Source organism: Lissotriton helveticus, chromosome 6, assembly GCF_964261635.1.
Source record: "Lissotriton helveticus chromosome 6, aLisHel1.1, whole genome shotgun sequence".
NCBI classification, from domain to species: domain Eukaryota; kingdom Metazoa; phylum Chordata; class Amphibia; order Caudata; family Salamandridae; genus Lissotriton; species Lissotriton helveticus.
Window position 1 is genome coordinate 1,093,405,281 of NC_136067.1, and position 15,461 is coordinate 1,093,420,741.

Here is a 15,461-nt window from a genome sequence, read left to right on the forward strand (position 1 = left end):
ACCCCCAAGGGCGCACTCCACACGCAAATTGGGGGCATCCATGGCTTTCCTGGGGAACATTCCTTTAGAAGACATTTGCAGAGCAGCCACGTGGGTTACCCCACATACCTTTACAAAACACTACTGTGTTGATGTGCATTCCAAGCAGCAAGCTGCTGTAGGATAGGCTGTTCTCAAGACACTTTTTCAGGTTTCTGCAGCTGGCACAGGCAACCGCCGCTAATGGAGGGACTGCTATGTATTCTATGCTAAGATATGAATTTAGCAGCCCACATGCCTCGAACTGAATATGCTACTTACCAGTATGCATCTGTTCTTGGCATGTAGGGCTGCTAACATTCATATCGCCCACCCTCCTCCCCGGTGCCTGTTGCAGCTGCAGATATACTATTGTATTCAATCATTAGCATGGACATCCTTTACACTTTTCACTCCATCTTCTGCCACAATGGCAAAAAACAATCTGGGGATGGAGCCGATGCCCATGCGCACTGTAGTCCAGGGGAGGAGCCACCTATCTCAGGATACTTCGAAGACTCTTCCAGGACAACAATGTGCGATCATCCGGACCCAACACTAGGCGGCGATCTAATGCTAAGATATGAATGTTAGCAGCCCTACATGCCAAGAACAGATGCATACTGGTAAGTAGCATATTCAACCTCACGCAAGACTGCAAATGCGTCCACTTAGAGAGTGCCTAGCACGCCAATGGCACCAGGCTTAAGGTCAACTAACAGACCTAGTGTTGGTAGACGGTCAGACTCCTCGTTCTCTGCAATGGTGGAACACCAAAAACCTTTCCAAAGGGCGACCGTTTCTAGAGCCAGTTCCTCAAATAGTCATGACAGTGGACGCATCGCTCTCCGGCTGGGGATCTCACCTACTGCATCACACCATGCAAGGCAGGTGGACACCGCAACAGAAGTTACTCCACGTCAATCACTTAGAGTTGCTAGCTGTGTTTCTAGCCCTAAAAGCATTTCAAATTCAAGTGTCAGGCAAAGCTGTCTTAGTCCGCACAGACAATATGACAGCTATGTACTACATAAACAAACAGGGGGGGACACACTCTCTGCAGCTCTCCCAGCTAGCACAGCAGATATGGAGATGGGCTATACCACTAAAGATCTTCCTCCCAACACGTCCCAGGAGTACAAAACACTATGGCAGACCTGCTAAGTCGACAAACACAGCAGATCCACGAACAGGAACTTCATCTGCAAGTTCTTCATCCGTTCTTTCAAATCTGGGGACGACCTCAGATAGACCTCTTTGCCACCCACGAAAACGCAAAATGCCCAAGCTTTGCCGTCAGATACCCACACCCATTGTCCAAAGGCAATGCGATATGGATGAACTGGTCAAGTCTATTTGCGTACGCTTTTCCTCCTCTCCCACTACTTCCGTTAGTGGTGCGCAAACTACAACAACATTCCCTGACGCTCATTCAAGTCGCTCCAACTTGGGCCAGACTACCGTGGTACACCACGCTTTTGCAGATGTCACCAAAAACTAAACAAATCTCCACGCCTATTAACACAGAACCATTGAGAGATCAGACAACCGGACCCAGCTCAGCTCAACCTAGCGATCTGGCTCCTGAGGTCATAGAGTTTGGTTACCTCAACCTTCCTTCGGAATGTTGAGGTATGAACATTATCAAAGAAGCTAGACGTCCCACTACTAGAGCATGTTATGCTGCTAAGTGGAAACGCTTTGTCATATACTGCCAAAACATCCAAATAGATCCCTTGGACGTGTCCTTCAACACATCATAGGATATCTACTACACCTTCAAAAGTGTAATTTAGCCTATACGTCTATCAGACTACACCTTGCTGCCATTGCAGCATACTTACAAAATAGACAACATCTATCTCTTTTTAGAGTACCAGCTACAAAAGCTTTCATGGAAGGAATCAAAAGAATAATTCCTCCTAGAACACCACCTGCACCAGTGTGGAACTTAAACATTGTTCTTACAAGATTAATGGGACCTCCCTTTGTGCCATTACATAAATGTGAATTGCAATTCCTAACCTGGAAAGTAGCTTTCCTAGTAGCAATTACTTCTCTCAGAAGGGTTAGTGAACTACAAGCATTTACCATTCAAGAACCTTTTCTGCAAATGCATCATAACAAAGTGGTTCTTCGTACTAATCCTAAATTCCTTCCTAAAGTCATTTCACCATTCCATCTAAATCAATCAGTTGAGCTGCCCATATTTTTACTCGCAGCCCCAAACAGTCGCAGAAAGAGCTCTACACACTCTGTCAAAAGAGCATTACTGTACTATATCGAAAGGACACAAACTTTTCGTAAGACAAAACAACTTTTCGTGTCTTTTTCACCACCACATAAAGGCAACCCCATATCAAAATCGGGGATCGCTAGGTGGATTGTTAAATGCATACAAATATGCTACCAGAAAGCCAAACGTGCGTTAACAATTCCTCCAAAAGCCCATTCAACAAGAAAGATAGGGGCTTCAATGGCATTCTTGGGGAACATTCCCCTAGATGATGTATGCAGAGCAGCTACATGGCTTACACCGCACACATTCACAAAGCATTACTGTGGGCCAGGCTGTACTAAAAACACTGTTTCAAACAACTGCAACAGATACTGGTGGTCGCCGCTAGATGTGGGTACTGCTATACAATCTATGCATAGTGTGTAATCTGCAGCTCATATGCCTCGAACGGAAAATGCTACTTGCCAGTATGCATCTGTTCTTAGCATTTAGAGCTGCAGCGTTACACACGCCCACCCGCCTCCCCGGCTACCTTTATCTGTTCCAGTATTATCTTAATTAGATACAAATCACATGGACATCACTACCTCTTGTACAGCTCCATCACTTCCCTAATGACGAAAAACAGTCTGGGGATAGAGCCGATGCCCATGCGCAGTATCATCCAAAGGAGGAGTCACCTATCCCGTGACTTCCAAAGACTTTTCTACAACAAAACAAACTGCAAACATCCGGGCCCAACACTAGGTGGCCATCTATGCATAGTGTGTAACTCTGCAGCTCTACATGCCAAGAACAGATGCATACTGGTAAATAGCATTTTCCTTTTTGCCTGAAAGAGTAGAATATTTTATCACGTTTCAAAAACCTCATAATTGACCTTCACTGGTATCTGTTTTTAATATGAAGAAACCAGATGGTATATAGAGGTTGTTTTTCAAAGTTGTAGCAAGTTTATCTGCTGGAGCTAGAATATGGAGCGAAATTACTGCTTTCCCTCTCTTCTTTCCAGACCTAAGACAAGTTATGAGGTAATGGGTTAAGTACTGCTGTCTCTGTCCATCTTCTGCCTTGTCTCCTTTAAGTCTGTAGAGACCACCAGGCAGCAAAGGATCTTTGCTTTGCTCAGCGGTGGCTTAAGGCAGCAGCCCTAAACATTGGCAGGGTGAGAGGGGTAATGAAGGCAAAAGAGGGAGGTAAGGTGGGAGGCAGGATGTAAGGAACATTTTTAAATATATGGAGAGGGAGGGCACCAGAAGGAGGTGAAGAAACATGGTAGGACAACAGCTTTTGTTTTTATAGTCAAGCTGCTGGGAAGGGTGCACCAAGGCCATCTGTCAGGGCTTTGCTTGCTGATGATACAAGAGACATTCAAGCCACGCATGACTGCATTTAAACATGACCGTGTTTAACATAAGGGAATGTCTGTTTAGGCATTGGGCCTAGAAAAATGCATTAACTGTTCGAATGGTAAGGCTAACAAATATGTGCTCAATCACCATGTTTTCAGTTTAGACATGCCATGTTTTTTTGTCACGGTTCAATTTATCAAGACAGATGAATAACTTTCTATTTGTGTGTGTGTGTGTGTGTGTGTGTGTGTGTGTGTGTGTTTCAGCGTGTGTGTGTGTCAGCGTGTGTGTGTGTGTCAGCGTGTGTGTGTGTGTCATGTGTGTGTGTCATGTGTGTCAGCTGCAAGGCAAGATGACCTTCCAGAAATCTGTATTGGGAAGAATACGAAAAAGTAACATTACTTCCACATGCTTCTATAAGGGTGCATTGTTTGCACATTTTTGTAGCAAAACAGGAGCTTAGCACGAGTGACCTCTCCTAATTCTCTACTACAACATTACTTATAAAGGTTTATAAGATACTGTTGAAGGGGTACGCAGACACTTGTTGGTTGATCAGGGGGAATGCTGAAGGGCCGAATGCCACCTGCTGATCCATAGAAAAAATGAGGCATACGGAGAACCTTATTAATTGGTCAGTATAATATAGGTTAGTGAATTGATACAACTGTTAAGATAGGATGGGATGGCTTAACCCATTATAGACACATTGGGTAGGAAATTGATTAGTAGGAAAGGGAAGGGATGAAATGTGATAGCGGCTTCCTTAACCTTCCCTGTAATTTGCATGCTACTTGGTGAGTTGTTTATCCTATTTATGATCATACTCATACACTTGTAATGTAGACAAAACTATAAATGTGAAATACGAATCATTGTAAATGCTTATTGATTGGGAATACCAGAGTGGTGCCCAATTTCATCTGCAGATGATAGGTTTGTCCTTACCGTTCTGAATTGTGCACAACTAGCAAGAGGAGGGGTGATAGAAACCTGCCAGTTCTTCTTTTCTATGGAAATAATGTTTCCTTTTGATACTAATGGAATCTACCTGGTTATGGCCCCTAATATTGGATTGAACACAACACAAAGGCAACATGTATTAATTGGCATATACTATGTGGGTCTTTTTCTCCAACAATCCACAAAGCTCCAGTCAGATCTATTCTGTGGGATCACATTAGGAAAGAGAGGCATACATAACAAAATTGAACATATGTCAATATTAAAATAGGGTGTTTTTCAACCTCTGGTTTACAAGTAACACAAGACTGCTCCAGCCTTATTGTCATTGTCTAAAATGTCACTGAATAATATCCTGTTGTTGCTACCTACCCAACCGTTCCGTATATGTATTACAAAGTCAGTGATTGTTACTGTTTATGGCTTTCTACTGAATATACATTTTTACATTGCTAATAAATTTGGCACTGTTTGACAAGTCTGCTGAAAAGTTTGATCACCCCTAACGAAACTGGCTAAGATATGTCATGCCATTGTTCATGCTGATACACTAAGAAGGAGAGCATTTACTGTTTGAAGATGAGGGGATTTGAGGGGATTGGTTGAGTCAAAAAGATGCATTTCCTCTTTTAGCTGCCACAGAAAATCTTGCTCTTCCATTCAGCAAAAAACTGCTGAATGGATTTACAGTAAATTTGGCATGAAACTCAACTTCACTCGGAAAGCATGCATTTTCTGATTTGGTATAATTCTGTTCTGTAGTTTTTTTTTAGAAATAACGTTATGAAAACATGTTGGATGGGCCTTGAAGGGTTAAATTATAAAGATATATTGACAGATATTTTGACAGTTCCCCGAAATAAAATAAAAAAGTGACGTCTATGGAACATGGGAATCTTTTTCGACTGTGTCCATTTCGGGACCACGTACTTGAACCCTGATTGTACTTTTAAATTGATGTGGTGTTTGTTCAGGACTTTGTGAATGTTTTATTTCATTACTTTCATGTTTCCAAAAGCTATCAGTGTCCTTGTGTATATATTCCGGAACTATAAACGGACTTATGAATAGACCAATCTGAAACCAAGGGCTTGTCACGGAGTTCCATATAGCTACACCAAACAAATTGATGCGCCGCAATTCTATCCTGTAACTGGCGCTTCACAACCGGTGCAATGTTCTCAGACACAGAACGCCGTAATGCGGCACAGGACATGTTCAAGCATCGAGACAGACGGGAGAGAGTCACGGAAAAGGCGCAACCAGCTGACTTACAGAACACGAAAATAAAAGATATGATGGCCAAATTAGAAAAACTGCATGAACGTGAGATTCGGAAGTGGTGGGAGGCCACGAGTCTCACTAGCTATGTGGAAGAAAAACGGGTACCTCGTGGTCTCAGGGTCCATACTGTACCGTCGTATGAGAACCCGGATCCGCAACTGCTGACCGACTGGGAAATGCATACAGCTTCTTACACAGAGGGGACACTTAAGATATTGATTAAATATGCTTGGAGTGACCGAGAGAAAGCGCTGGAAGAGATAAAGACCTTGGAGGATGAATTGGACAAAGAATTGGACAAAGAACTAATGGTCCAACTGAAAACCCAGATGAAATCCCGTCTAAGTATGAACTGAAAATACGTACTAGAAAGCAAGAAAAGTACGAAAGAGACGAGGATGATTATTTGCAAGGCCGCGTACTAACGTATGCTAAAAAATACGATGCCTCACGCAAAGCACTCCAGTCCAGCACTGCCCCGGCAACTGAAATCGTCACATCGGAATCAGATGTGACTGAAAATGAATCTGGGGACGAACATCTGAGTGTAGGAGAAGCAGCGAAAACCCAACAAAGAACACGGGCTGGCATCTCCGATGGAAAGGAGAAAACTCCTTTTCATCAGGAATTCGAGGTAATCAAGGGAGCATGGCTGCGAGACGGCAAAACAAAACCGCCGGACATGGCCCGACAACCCCAATCAAAAAAACAAGGCGGACAAGGAGATCAGGTGGTGGCAAGCGGCGGCGTAAGAGGCAGAGCAAAGTCCAACAACTGGAGCAATCGAACCCGCAGCAACAAGAAGTAAATTCAGTCCAGACCACTAACAAGAGCCATAATCTAACTGTGGTGAATTTAACTGATAGAACTTTGACTGATTGTGAAACGAATTTACTAAGCCTTGGACTCACTTTTTGGCCCAACACCCCTTTTGAATATACCCAAACCCGGATTGATCTCTTCCGATTTATACGCAAGCTCAAACTACACAAGCATTTCAAACTGCGCCCTCACCTGAAAGAAGCTGGCGACAAGGGTATGAGACTAACGGCCACCGACGCCCTCACGGGCAGAGAGATGGAAGCTCTTGAAACTCTTGAGGAATTACGAGAAGAAAACTCTGTACATTCCCAGCAAGGGACTTTGAATAGAGCCCAGAGAGCGCAGGCTCTTGGAATTGAGCAAGATCGGGAAGAAAGCGGATCCAAATCACCTTCGGCATTTATCCCACAGATGCCATGGGATGCCATTGACGCCTTCACAGAAGCTATGACTCGAGAACTCATGCAGTACAGGAAGGTTAACCACCCTGTGAAACACAACATCACAGAGCAACAAAAACTGGCTCTACATAATCTCACCAAGGACAATAACATCATAATCAAACCCTCGGACAAAGGGGGAAATGTGGTGCTGTTAACAAGGGACTACTACAGAAACGAAGCATTACGCCAGCTCTCAGATACTAAATTTTACATCAAGTGTACCAATGAAGTATATCAGGAAAGTATTCGGAGTTATGACAGGTTAATTGGGAAATGGCACGAATCCAACATGTTGAGTAAAGATGAATTTCTCTTTCTTCGCAATAACCAACCCCTTACCCCTACCTTTTACCATCTGCCCAAACTGCACAAAGACAGCAAACGCCCACCGGGCCGTCCTATTGTGTCATCTATTGGGAGCCTGACTGAAAACATGTCCCGTTTCATTGATACATTTTTATTTCCCCTGGTAATGACTTTAACATCATACGTCCAGGACACCAAGGACTTCCTAAATAAAATCCAAAACATCAAATGGGACGAAGGCTGCCAACTAATTGTGTTGGACATTACAAGTTTGTACACCAACATAGAACACCGGCATGGCCTGGAGGCGCTTCAGCACTTCCTGAACTTAAGACAATTGAGATTCACAAAGCATAACACCATGATCCTCGAATTCACTGAGTTCTGTTTGAACAACAATATTTTTTTGTTCGAGGATCAATTGTTCAGGCAGGTGTCTGGAACGGCGATGGGTACCTGCTTCGCTCCCAGCTATGCGAACTTGTTCGTTGGCTGGTGGGAGGAGCAGGTACCCAGGAGCTGTAGTGTGGATGGGACGGAGGGTTGGTTTCGGTACATCGATGACCTGTTTATTGTCTGGCGGGGTACATCTGAAACAGCACAGGCCTACATCAATTTGCTTAATGAAAATAATTACAATCTGCACTTTTCGGGGACAGTGAGTCCGGTGGCAGCGGACTACCTTGACCCGAAGGTGTTCCCTGACAACAACCAAATACACACAGCTCTATATAGAAAAACTACCGCTGTCAATTCTACACTTTTTGCCAGTAGCAGCCATCCACCGCAACTCATCAAGAGCATCCTCTACGGAGAGCTACTCCGACTTCGGAGAAATTGCTCAAGATTAGAGGATTTTGAGTCAGCAGCGGTGGAATGTGTGAATAGGTTTTTGGCCAGGGGGTATGGAGAAGTTCTATTAAGCAACACCCTGAAGAGAGTAAGGGCTATTCCTAGAGACGCCCTGCTGACACCGAGATCCAACAGAAGGAAGGATCCGAAAGCCATAATGGCTGACAGTGGGAAGTTCAGATTAATAACCCCTTTCTCCGCTGGGGCAGGTGATCTGAGGGCCATGCTTCGTAGAAACTGGCACATTCTCCAGACTGATAATGTGCTCAGGGAGGATTTACCAACTCACCCACTTATCACCTTTAGCAAAGCCAGATCACTTGGGGACCATCTAGTGACCAGTCATTTAGAAAAACCTCAACCCAAAAGCAATACTTTAAAAACTATGGGCGGGTTTTACCCATGTGGCAAGTGCAAGGCCTGTGCAGGCAGCAAAAGGGTGCTGTCCGTTGTGGTTCCTGACACAGGCAAAAGAATGCAGATTAAGAAATTCATCACATGTAGCACGCCCCTAGCGGTCTATTGTCTGACCTGCCCATGTGGTCTCCGCTATATAGGGAGTACCATTAACATGCTGAAACTACGGATCCTGGAACATCTTAGAGCGATTGATAAGGCTGATTCATCTTACCCAGTCGCCCGGCATTTTGCCGAGAAGCATAATAAAGACCGTAGCCAGCTACAGTACTTTGGCCTAGATATAATCAAAAACAGTGCCAGAGGGGGAGATCGTCTACGACGATTACGTAGACTCGAGTCACAATATATTATTGATCTGTCCACCAAATGGCCTAGGGGAATGAATAGTGAGGAAGAAATGGTTTTCCATCTAGGTAAATGAGGTATTAGGTTTTCTGTAGATCCCATCTTGTGTGATTAACTTCCTGGAATTTGAAGTCTGCCCCTGCATGTAATGAGATTCAGCACCTTGTGGCTGAAGTATAGACACAATGCTCTTGAATGGTTGGGGCAGGTTGTATCATCATTATGTATCATCTGTATAATTTTGTGTGCTATGACTAACTATTGGGACACATTGTCTGATGGTATTCGATTATGTTTTTGAAGCCCCACAGGACACTGTGTACATTAGTGATCATTGATTGTCTAGTGTATCTCTCCATGATGAATTTTAGGCTCAAAGGGCTCTTTGTTTCCTAATAGGAGAATACTATGAATTATAGCACATGTGACTCTGTTCAAATACGAAAAAGATATGCACTGATTTTCTGTTGGTTCTCTTCTTAGTTTGTCTATGCTTATACAGATATTCTTTTCTTTAACTTCGGGCATATATCCCGTTTCGTGTATGGGTTGGATCCACTAATTATTAATCTTTAAAAATGTGTAGTCATATTTGACTCTTGTGGGCTGTAAAATATTAGAGGAGAAACGCCGATCCACGGCTGTATGTTATGTGCATTTTTTGCACGGTGATTAATTATACCTTCCACTATAGCGTCTGTACCCATCTTTGGGTTGTATAATGTTACACTGTATAGTGTTGTAAGCTTTGTACATATGGTTTATACTACCACTACAAAATGGAGCACGCAGTTGATGGGAGGGATTGAGTCCTCTTTCTACGCTCATGAATAGGATGTCTCCCTTATACGAATCAGATGTTTATATAAATGTACCTGGGTTGTGCGTGTGAACACACACACTGAAGAAGGCAGATCGCCGAAACGCGTCTGTGGTGTAGCTTTTCATAAATAAACTAACTCTGTGACGAGGAACCTCCCTAGTGCTGTTTTTCATTCCTGGGGACCAGCTGGGAATCGACGAGCTATATATATATATATATATATATATATATATATATATATATATATATATATATATATATATATATATATATATATGTATATATATATATATATATATATATATATATATATATTCCACACAAAGAAGGATCGTGGCACTCCTCTTGGTAGTTTCAAAGATGATTTATTTCAGATTGTGATAACCTTCGCGTTTCGAACCGTAGTTCTTGTTCACGGCAGTGTTATACATTTGTCCCTTTTCAATTTCTCTATTTATACTACTGCATCCATTGGTTGTTACGGTGCGTCATGGGCCATGTAGTGCGTGTGTGTATAGTTTCAATGAAACTTTATCAAACAGCCATATTTGTGTGTTTTGCTGTTGGTGGATAGATGCAGCGGTGTTATTCAATTACATTACACCTTCCGCCGCTCTAATGGTTAGATGTTTGGCGTTTTAGATTCATGGCAGCGGAAGGTGTCATGTAATTGAATAACACCGCTGCATCTATCCATTTGCATATATATATATATATATATATATATAGTGTAATATGCTATGTATTATCATTGTTAAGCTGTTTTAATGCAAACTAGTTTATTTGTAGCGGTTAATGAGGCCACTCTTTCAAAACAAAGGCAAATAGGTATTCAATATCTGTGTCGAGTTTGTGTTTTTTCCTATTGAAAAGTTGTTGGTTAATATTAAAATAAGTTAAACTTAAATTTTCTATTTCTAGGTCGCTGTACAAATGGTCTATGTCACTCCCCTGCAACTTGGTTTTGAAGAAAGCTGTTGACAGCCTGCTGTGTTCCATGTGCCACATTCATCCTAACTATTTTTCTTTATTAATGGGCTGGATGGGTATTACGCCTCCCCCCATGCAGAGTCAGCATGGACTGTCCATGACAGATGACAGTAAAAAGGAGGATCTCAATGCATCCCTGACTGATGACTCTAAAAATGCACAAGCCCCTCTTGCACTAAATGAGTCTCAGTTGGCCACGTTGGCTGCCTCATCTCAATCCCCAGAAGCAATCAAGCAGCTTCTGGACTCTAGTATACCCTCCTTGCTTGTGAGGAGTTTGGTTAGTTACTGTTTTAACCACATTTCTAGTTCGGACTGCACTACTCTCTCTACCGACAACAACCAAGAAAAACTCAAGAGACATCATGCCCCTCAGCACTTTAATAAAATGCCCATCACAGCTGACCTTGTTGCACCTGTCCTTAGATTTTTAACAGAAGTTGGAAGTAGCCATACCATGAAGGATTGGTTAGGCAGCTCTGAAGTAACTCCGCTCTGGACAGCACTCCTGTTTCTATTATGCCATTCAGGTGCTTGCTCCGGGGCATATGCTGCTGGAGTACAACAGGCCACTGGAAGATCCACGTTGCTTTCTGCCACTGTGGGAACAGGACTGACTACTCAGCAAAGAACTGCTGTTGAAAATGCCTCAGTGGCTTTCTTCCTGCAGTGCATATCTTGTCATCCTGGTAACCAGAGACTCATGGCGCAGGTATGATACAACAATTTAATAGTGTATTTTCTGATTTTATGTGCATATGATATCAATGTGGATTTTATGTTTTAGCTGAAAAAGATAAAGGCTACTCTGGGACTTCAGCACTCTGGGAAATAAAGTGACATTTTAAGCTAATTGAACCAATTTGGATATATATTTTTTTCTTTAATGGCATAGGTTAACTGAATTATAGTTGATATATTTCCATATATTTAAATTTGTGTGTTCACCAATTTTGCTGTGACCTCCCATTTAATGTAGTTTGCTTCACGTTCTAGATCTCCCTTTCAGTGATACAGTACTTTCCACCATTGGTACCTGGGGATGGGGTTATGGCAAAGAGTTCGAGATGGTGAATTAATAACTTTTTTTTTAATAAAGGAAAAGGGCACACACAGATAGACATTGACATGAGGCATTGTCAGCAAGTGCCACAGTGAAGCAAAGTTTCTTTCCCTACTTCCTGGTAGTATGTGCCCGAGCGCATACATTTCCTCTAAAAATATTGCTTTGTAAATTGACTTTTTCCAAGGCTTCCACCCCTGTAACTATGTATCTGATAGAGACTACTAGCCGCAAATTCCTCAACATAGAATTATCCCCAGGCGTGAGACTGGATCCGTAAAAATGTTCTTTGCCACAGCATCTCTTCGCGCCGGGGGCGGTACCATGTGACTCCGCCCTGACGTCCGCGGGCGTGATGTCAGCGAGGTCACATAAGCCCCGGCAAGCCGACGTCAGTTTTTCTCTTTTCCGCATGCAACGCGGATCCGGATCATGTCCTGACCTGTTTTCAGGCCTTCTTTTCACGCTTTGCATTAAGGAACAGTGTACGAATGCCTTCGGGCTTCAAGACGTGTACTGATGGTGCACGTCAGACGTCGGCGACTGACTCTCACCCTATCTGTATGTGGTGTTTGGGCGAGGACCATGACTCTACGAACTGTGAAGCTTGTCAGCACCTCAAACCGAAGTCCCGGCGGGAGCGCCGGATGAAATTGCTGTTGGCTCGCTTGTCCAGGTCGGTGTTGTCCCTTCGACCCCTACCTCAGAAGCCAGGAACCGCTGATTCCGTCTGCGGCATCGCCCTTCGCCATGGCCCCAAGGGCATCTCTCGCCAGCTGGTAGGTCCTGCAGCTTGTCTCCGAGGCCTTGTCCTCTTTCGGCAGATGGCGCGGGTTTCCCTCGGGACGTGCGCCCTCGCCTGTCGCCACCCTACCCGCCATTTCATGGCGTTGGGGCGACTAGGGCCCAAATGAAAGCCTCTGCTGCAGCTCTGCAGGCTTCTTTGGCCCCTCTTCCTAAGACGTCTCCGGATCCCATGCCTCGCGCAGGGCCTTCCGCTGTGTCGCCGGCGGCTTCATCCACGGCACTGACATGTTCAGCTTCTGGTTGTAGGAGGGTGGTGTCGTCGAGCCGGGGTCCTGCGGGGCTCCCCTCTTGGGCCCACGGCGGCCCTGCCACAAATCCCTACAGGGATCCCTGTGGCGTTGCAGGAGATCACCGGGACTCGGGGCCCGTCCCTGGTTCCTCCTCGGTCCTCTGTGCAGGCGGCTGCCTCGCCAGAGGCTGAGCCGGCGCCTTTCCTCCCCGGCCCAGACGGTGCCGTGGGTGGAGGCCGGGGCTTGGGGTGCTTTCCCGAGCCCGTCTTGATCCACTACGAAGGCGGCTGCCTTGTGTGAGGCGAACCGGTGCCTTTTCGGCGCTGTTCCTTAGCCGAACCGGCTCCGACCCCGCCCCATTCTCCTAGGGAGCACGTGGTGGTGGAGGTTGACGTGGCACCGCCTATGGCCTCTCCGGCGCCGACTGGGGCCGTGCCAGCGCCTGTGGCGGACTCCACGGTGCCGTGCCTGCGTCAGGTCCTCGACTCGTCTGGTTGACCTGCCGTTTGATGGGGTTCTTTTGTTTAACACCCATGCGGACTCTGCCATTCCGCGTCTCCTTGCGTAGCTCCGTCCTCCTCCCCCTCCGTAAGCTTGGCTTGTTGATCCTCCGGGGCTTGGTGGGAGGCATTATCCCACCTTCTTCCTGGAGTCTGGTGTTTTGAGTGGCCCGTCTGTATGTTCTGTGTGGTTTGCCGTGCCTTCGGGGTCTCTAGCTTGGACCTCCCTCCTGTTGGCTGCTGGTTCAGTCCTTTTGGCAATTGTGTATTTTTTGGCTGATTGGTAAAGCCGTCTGTGGTTCTAGCCACAGATCCTTATGTTCTTGTTCTCTGCTGTGGGTTTTTTTCCCTTAGTGGTTCCCATGTTTTCTTTGGGACGTGTCTTACCCTATGTGGGGTACTTGTAGCTATTGTATAGCTCTGTTCTATGCTGGGGGGGTTTGGACTCCCCTTGCGGGTTCACTTCTTTTCGTTGGTCGGTTTTGTCTGAAACAGCCTCCCTTTAGGGATTGTTCTGGATTTCCCTGACCTTTGCCTTCGTCTTGCTTTCGGCTTGGTTGGGTGCTCGGCTTCATGGTACTTGCCGGCTTTGCACGCCTGCTCTTTTGGTCCACAGCCGGGGGCCTTGGTGTGTGCCCTTGCCTTTTGTTCTGCTGGAGCCTTGCGCCACTGTGTCTGTCTTCTCTCGCCTGCCTTTCTTGACTGTGGAAACGTTCCTGCCTTGCCCGCTGACTCAAGGCTAGGGCCGGTTCAGCTGTCCCCTTCACTTGGGTGTTATCTTGTGGAGGGCCTTGCCCCATTTCTACCTCTTCTCCTTGGAGTTTGGGGTAACTCTTTCTTCCTCAGTACTCCCCTGCCGTTGTCTGTCCCAAGGGGGCTTCTGGTGGAGGTTCCTGTTACCTTGGATGGAATTGGGGTGTCCTGGCCTCCCCTGGCCTCGTCCTTGCTTACTTCTGCTTGGGTGGGGCTGGGCCGCCCTTCTTGTCCCCTGATACATCCCCTGCAGGGACCCTGTGTTTCTTCCTAACTGGGGAGGTTCTCTCACATGCCCTCCTCCCCTCTGGGTATGGCTAGGGTATCTAGTCTACATTAAGGAATCTGCGGCTAGTAGTCTCTATCAGATGTACAAGTTATTTACCTTCGGTAACGATGTGTCTGGTAGAGACGATTCTAGTCGCAGATACTTTCACGACCCACCCTTTCGCCCCGTTCTGCGAGGACCTTCAGCTTGGTTTTCAGCTTGGTTTCCTGCACTCGCCCCTTCCGGGTGGCTTGTCTCCTGCGAGTGTCCTCTTCACTTCCTCCCTGATAGGATGCTTTGTTCTGTTTGATTATCCACCCCCTCCTTGCTAGTACAAGGTCAGGTGGTTCATGTGTACTTCTGCATCCCTACACCCTGGTTCTTTCTGGTGTGGGGGCCTACTTTTACTCTTCTTCCCTTTTAAGTGCTTGGGGTTTCTGACTCTGAGTGGGTCTTTTGGCTATACCTCAGCTTTTAGCTCCTTCCAGGGGATACAGCTTTCCTTGATGGTGTTTTCTTGGGGTAATTTGCAGTTACTCATCTGTTCTGAACTTGTTACTCTTCACTGTTGTGGATTGTGATTGCACACACTCTTCGTCTGCTAAGATGTTCCTCACATGTTTTTCTGCCTCCAGGGAGGATGTCGCCTTAGCTTGCAAGGTTGCTCCTCAGAGCGGTGCTCTGCGCTTTCCCTGCTATGGCTTTCAGTACCTTAGTGCCTAGCATTTTTCCAAATGGTACTGTTCCTCTACTTTTGTTTAATCCCTTTTCTATTTTCACTGCTTTTTAGCACATTGTTCCCGTACTCTCCACAGTTTTTGTTAAGATGGCTCCGCGTTGCGGCGCAGAAAAGTTCTCCGAAGAAAACTGACATCAGCGCGCCGGGTGGGGCTTATGTGAGCTCGCTGACGTCACGCCCGCGGACGACGTCATGGCGGAGTCACGTGGTACCGCCCCCGGCGCTCAGAGATGCTGTGGCAAAG

At 45.6% G+C, this 15,461-nt stretch overlaps 1 protein-coding gene across 4 annotated transcripts in view; it reads left to right on the forward strand.

Annotated features, from left to right (window-relative positions):
• BIRC6 (baculoviral IAP repeat containing 6) overlaps positions 1–15,461 on the forward strand; it is a 2,208,279-nt gene that overhangs the window by 1,605,062 nt on the left and 587,756 nt on the right. For all 4 annotated transcript variants that reach the window (XM_078648748.1, XM_078648749.1, XM_078648751.1 and 1 more), the window contains one exon: positions 10,789–11,569. In XM_078648748.1, the coding sequence (XP_078504874.1) occupies positions 10,789–11,569 (781 nt within the window). The remainder of the gene's footprint in view (positions 1–10,788; positions 11,570–15,461) is intronic.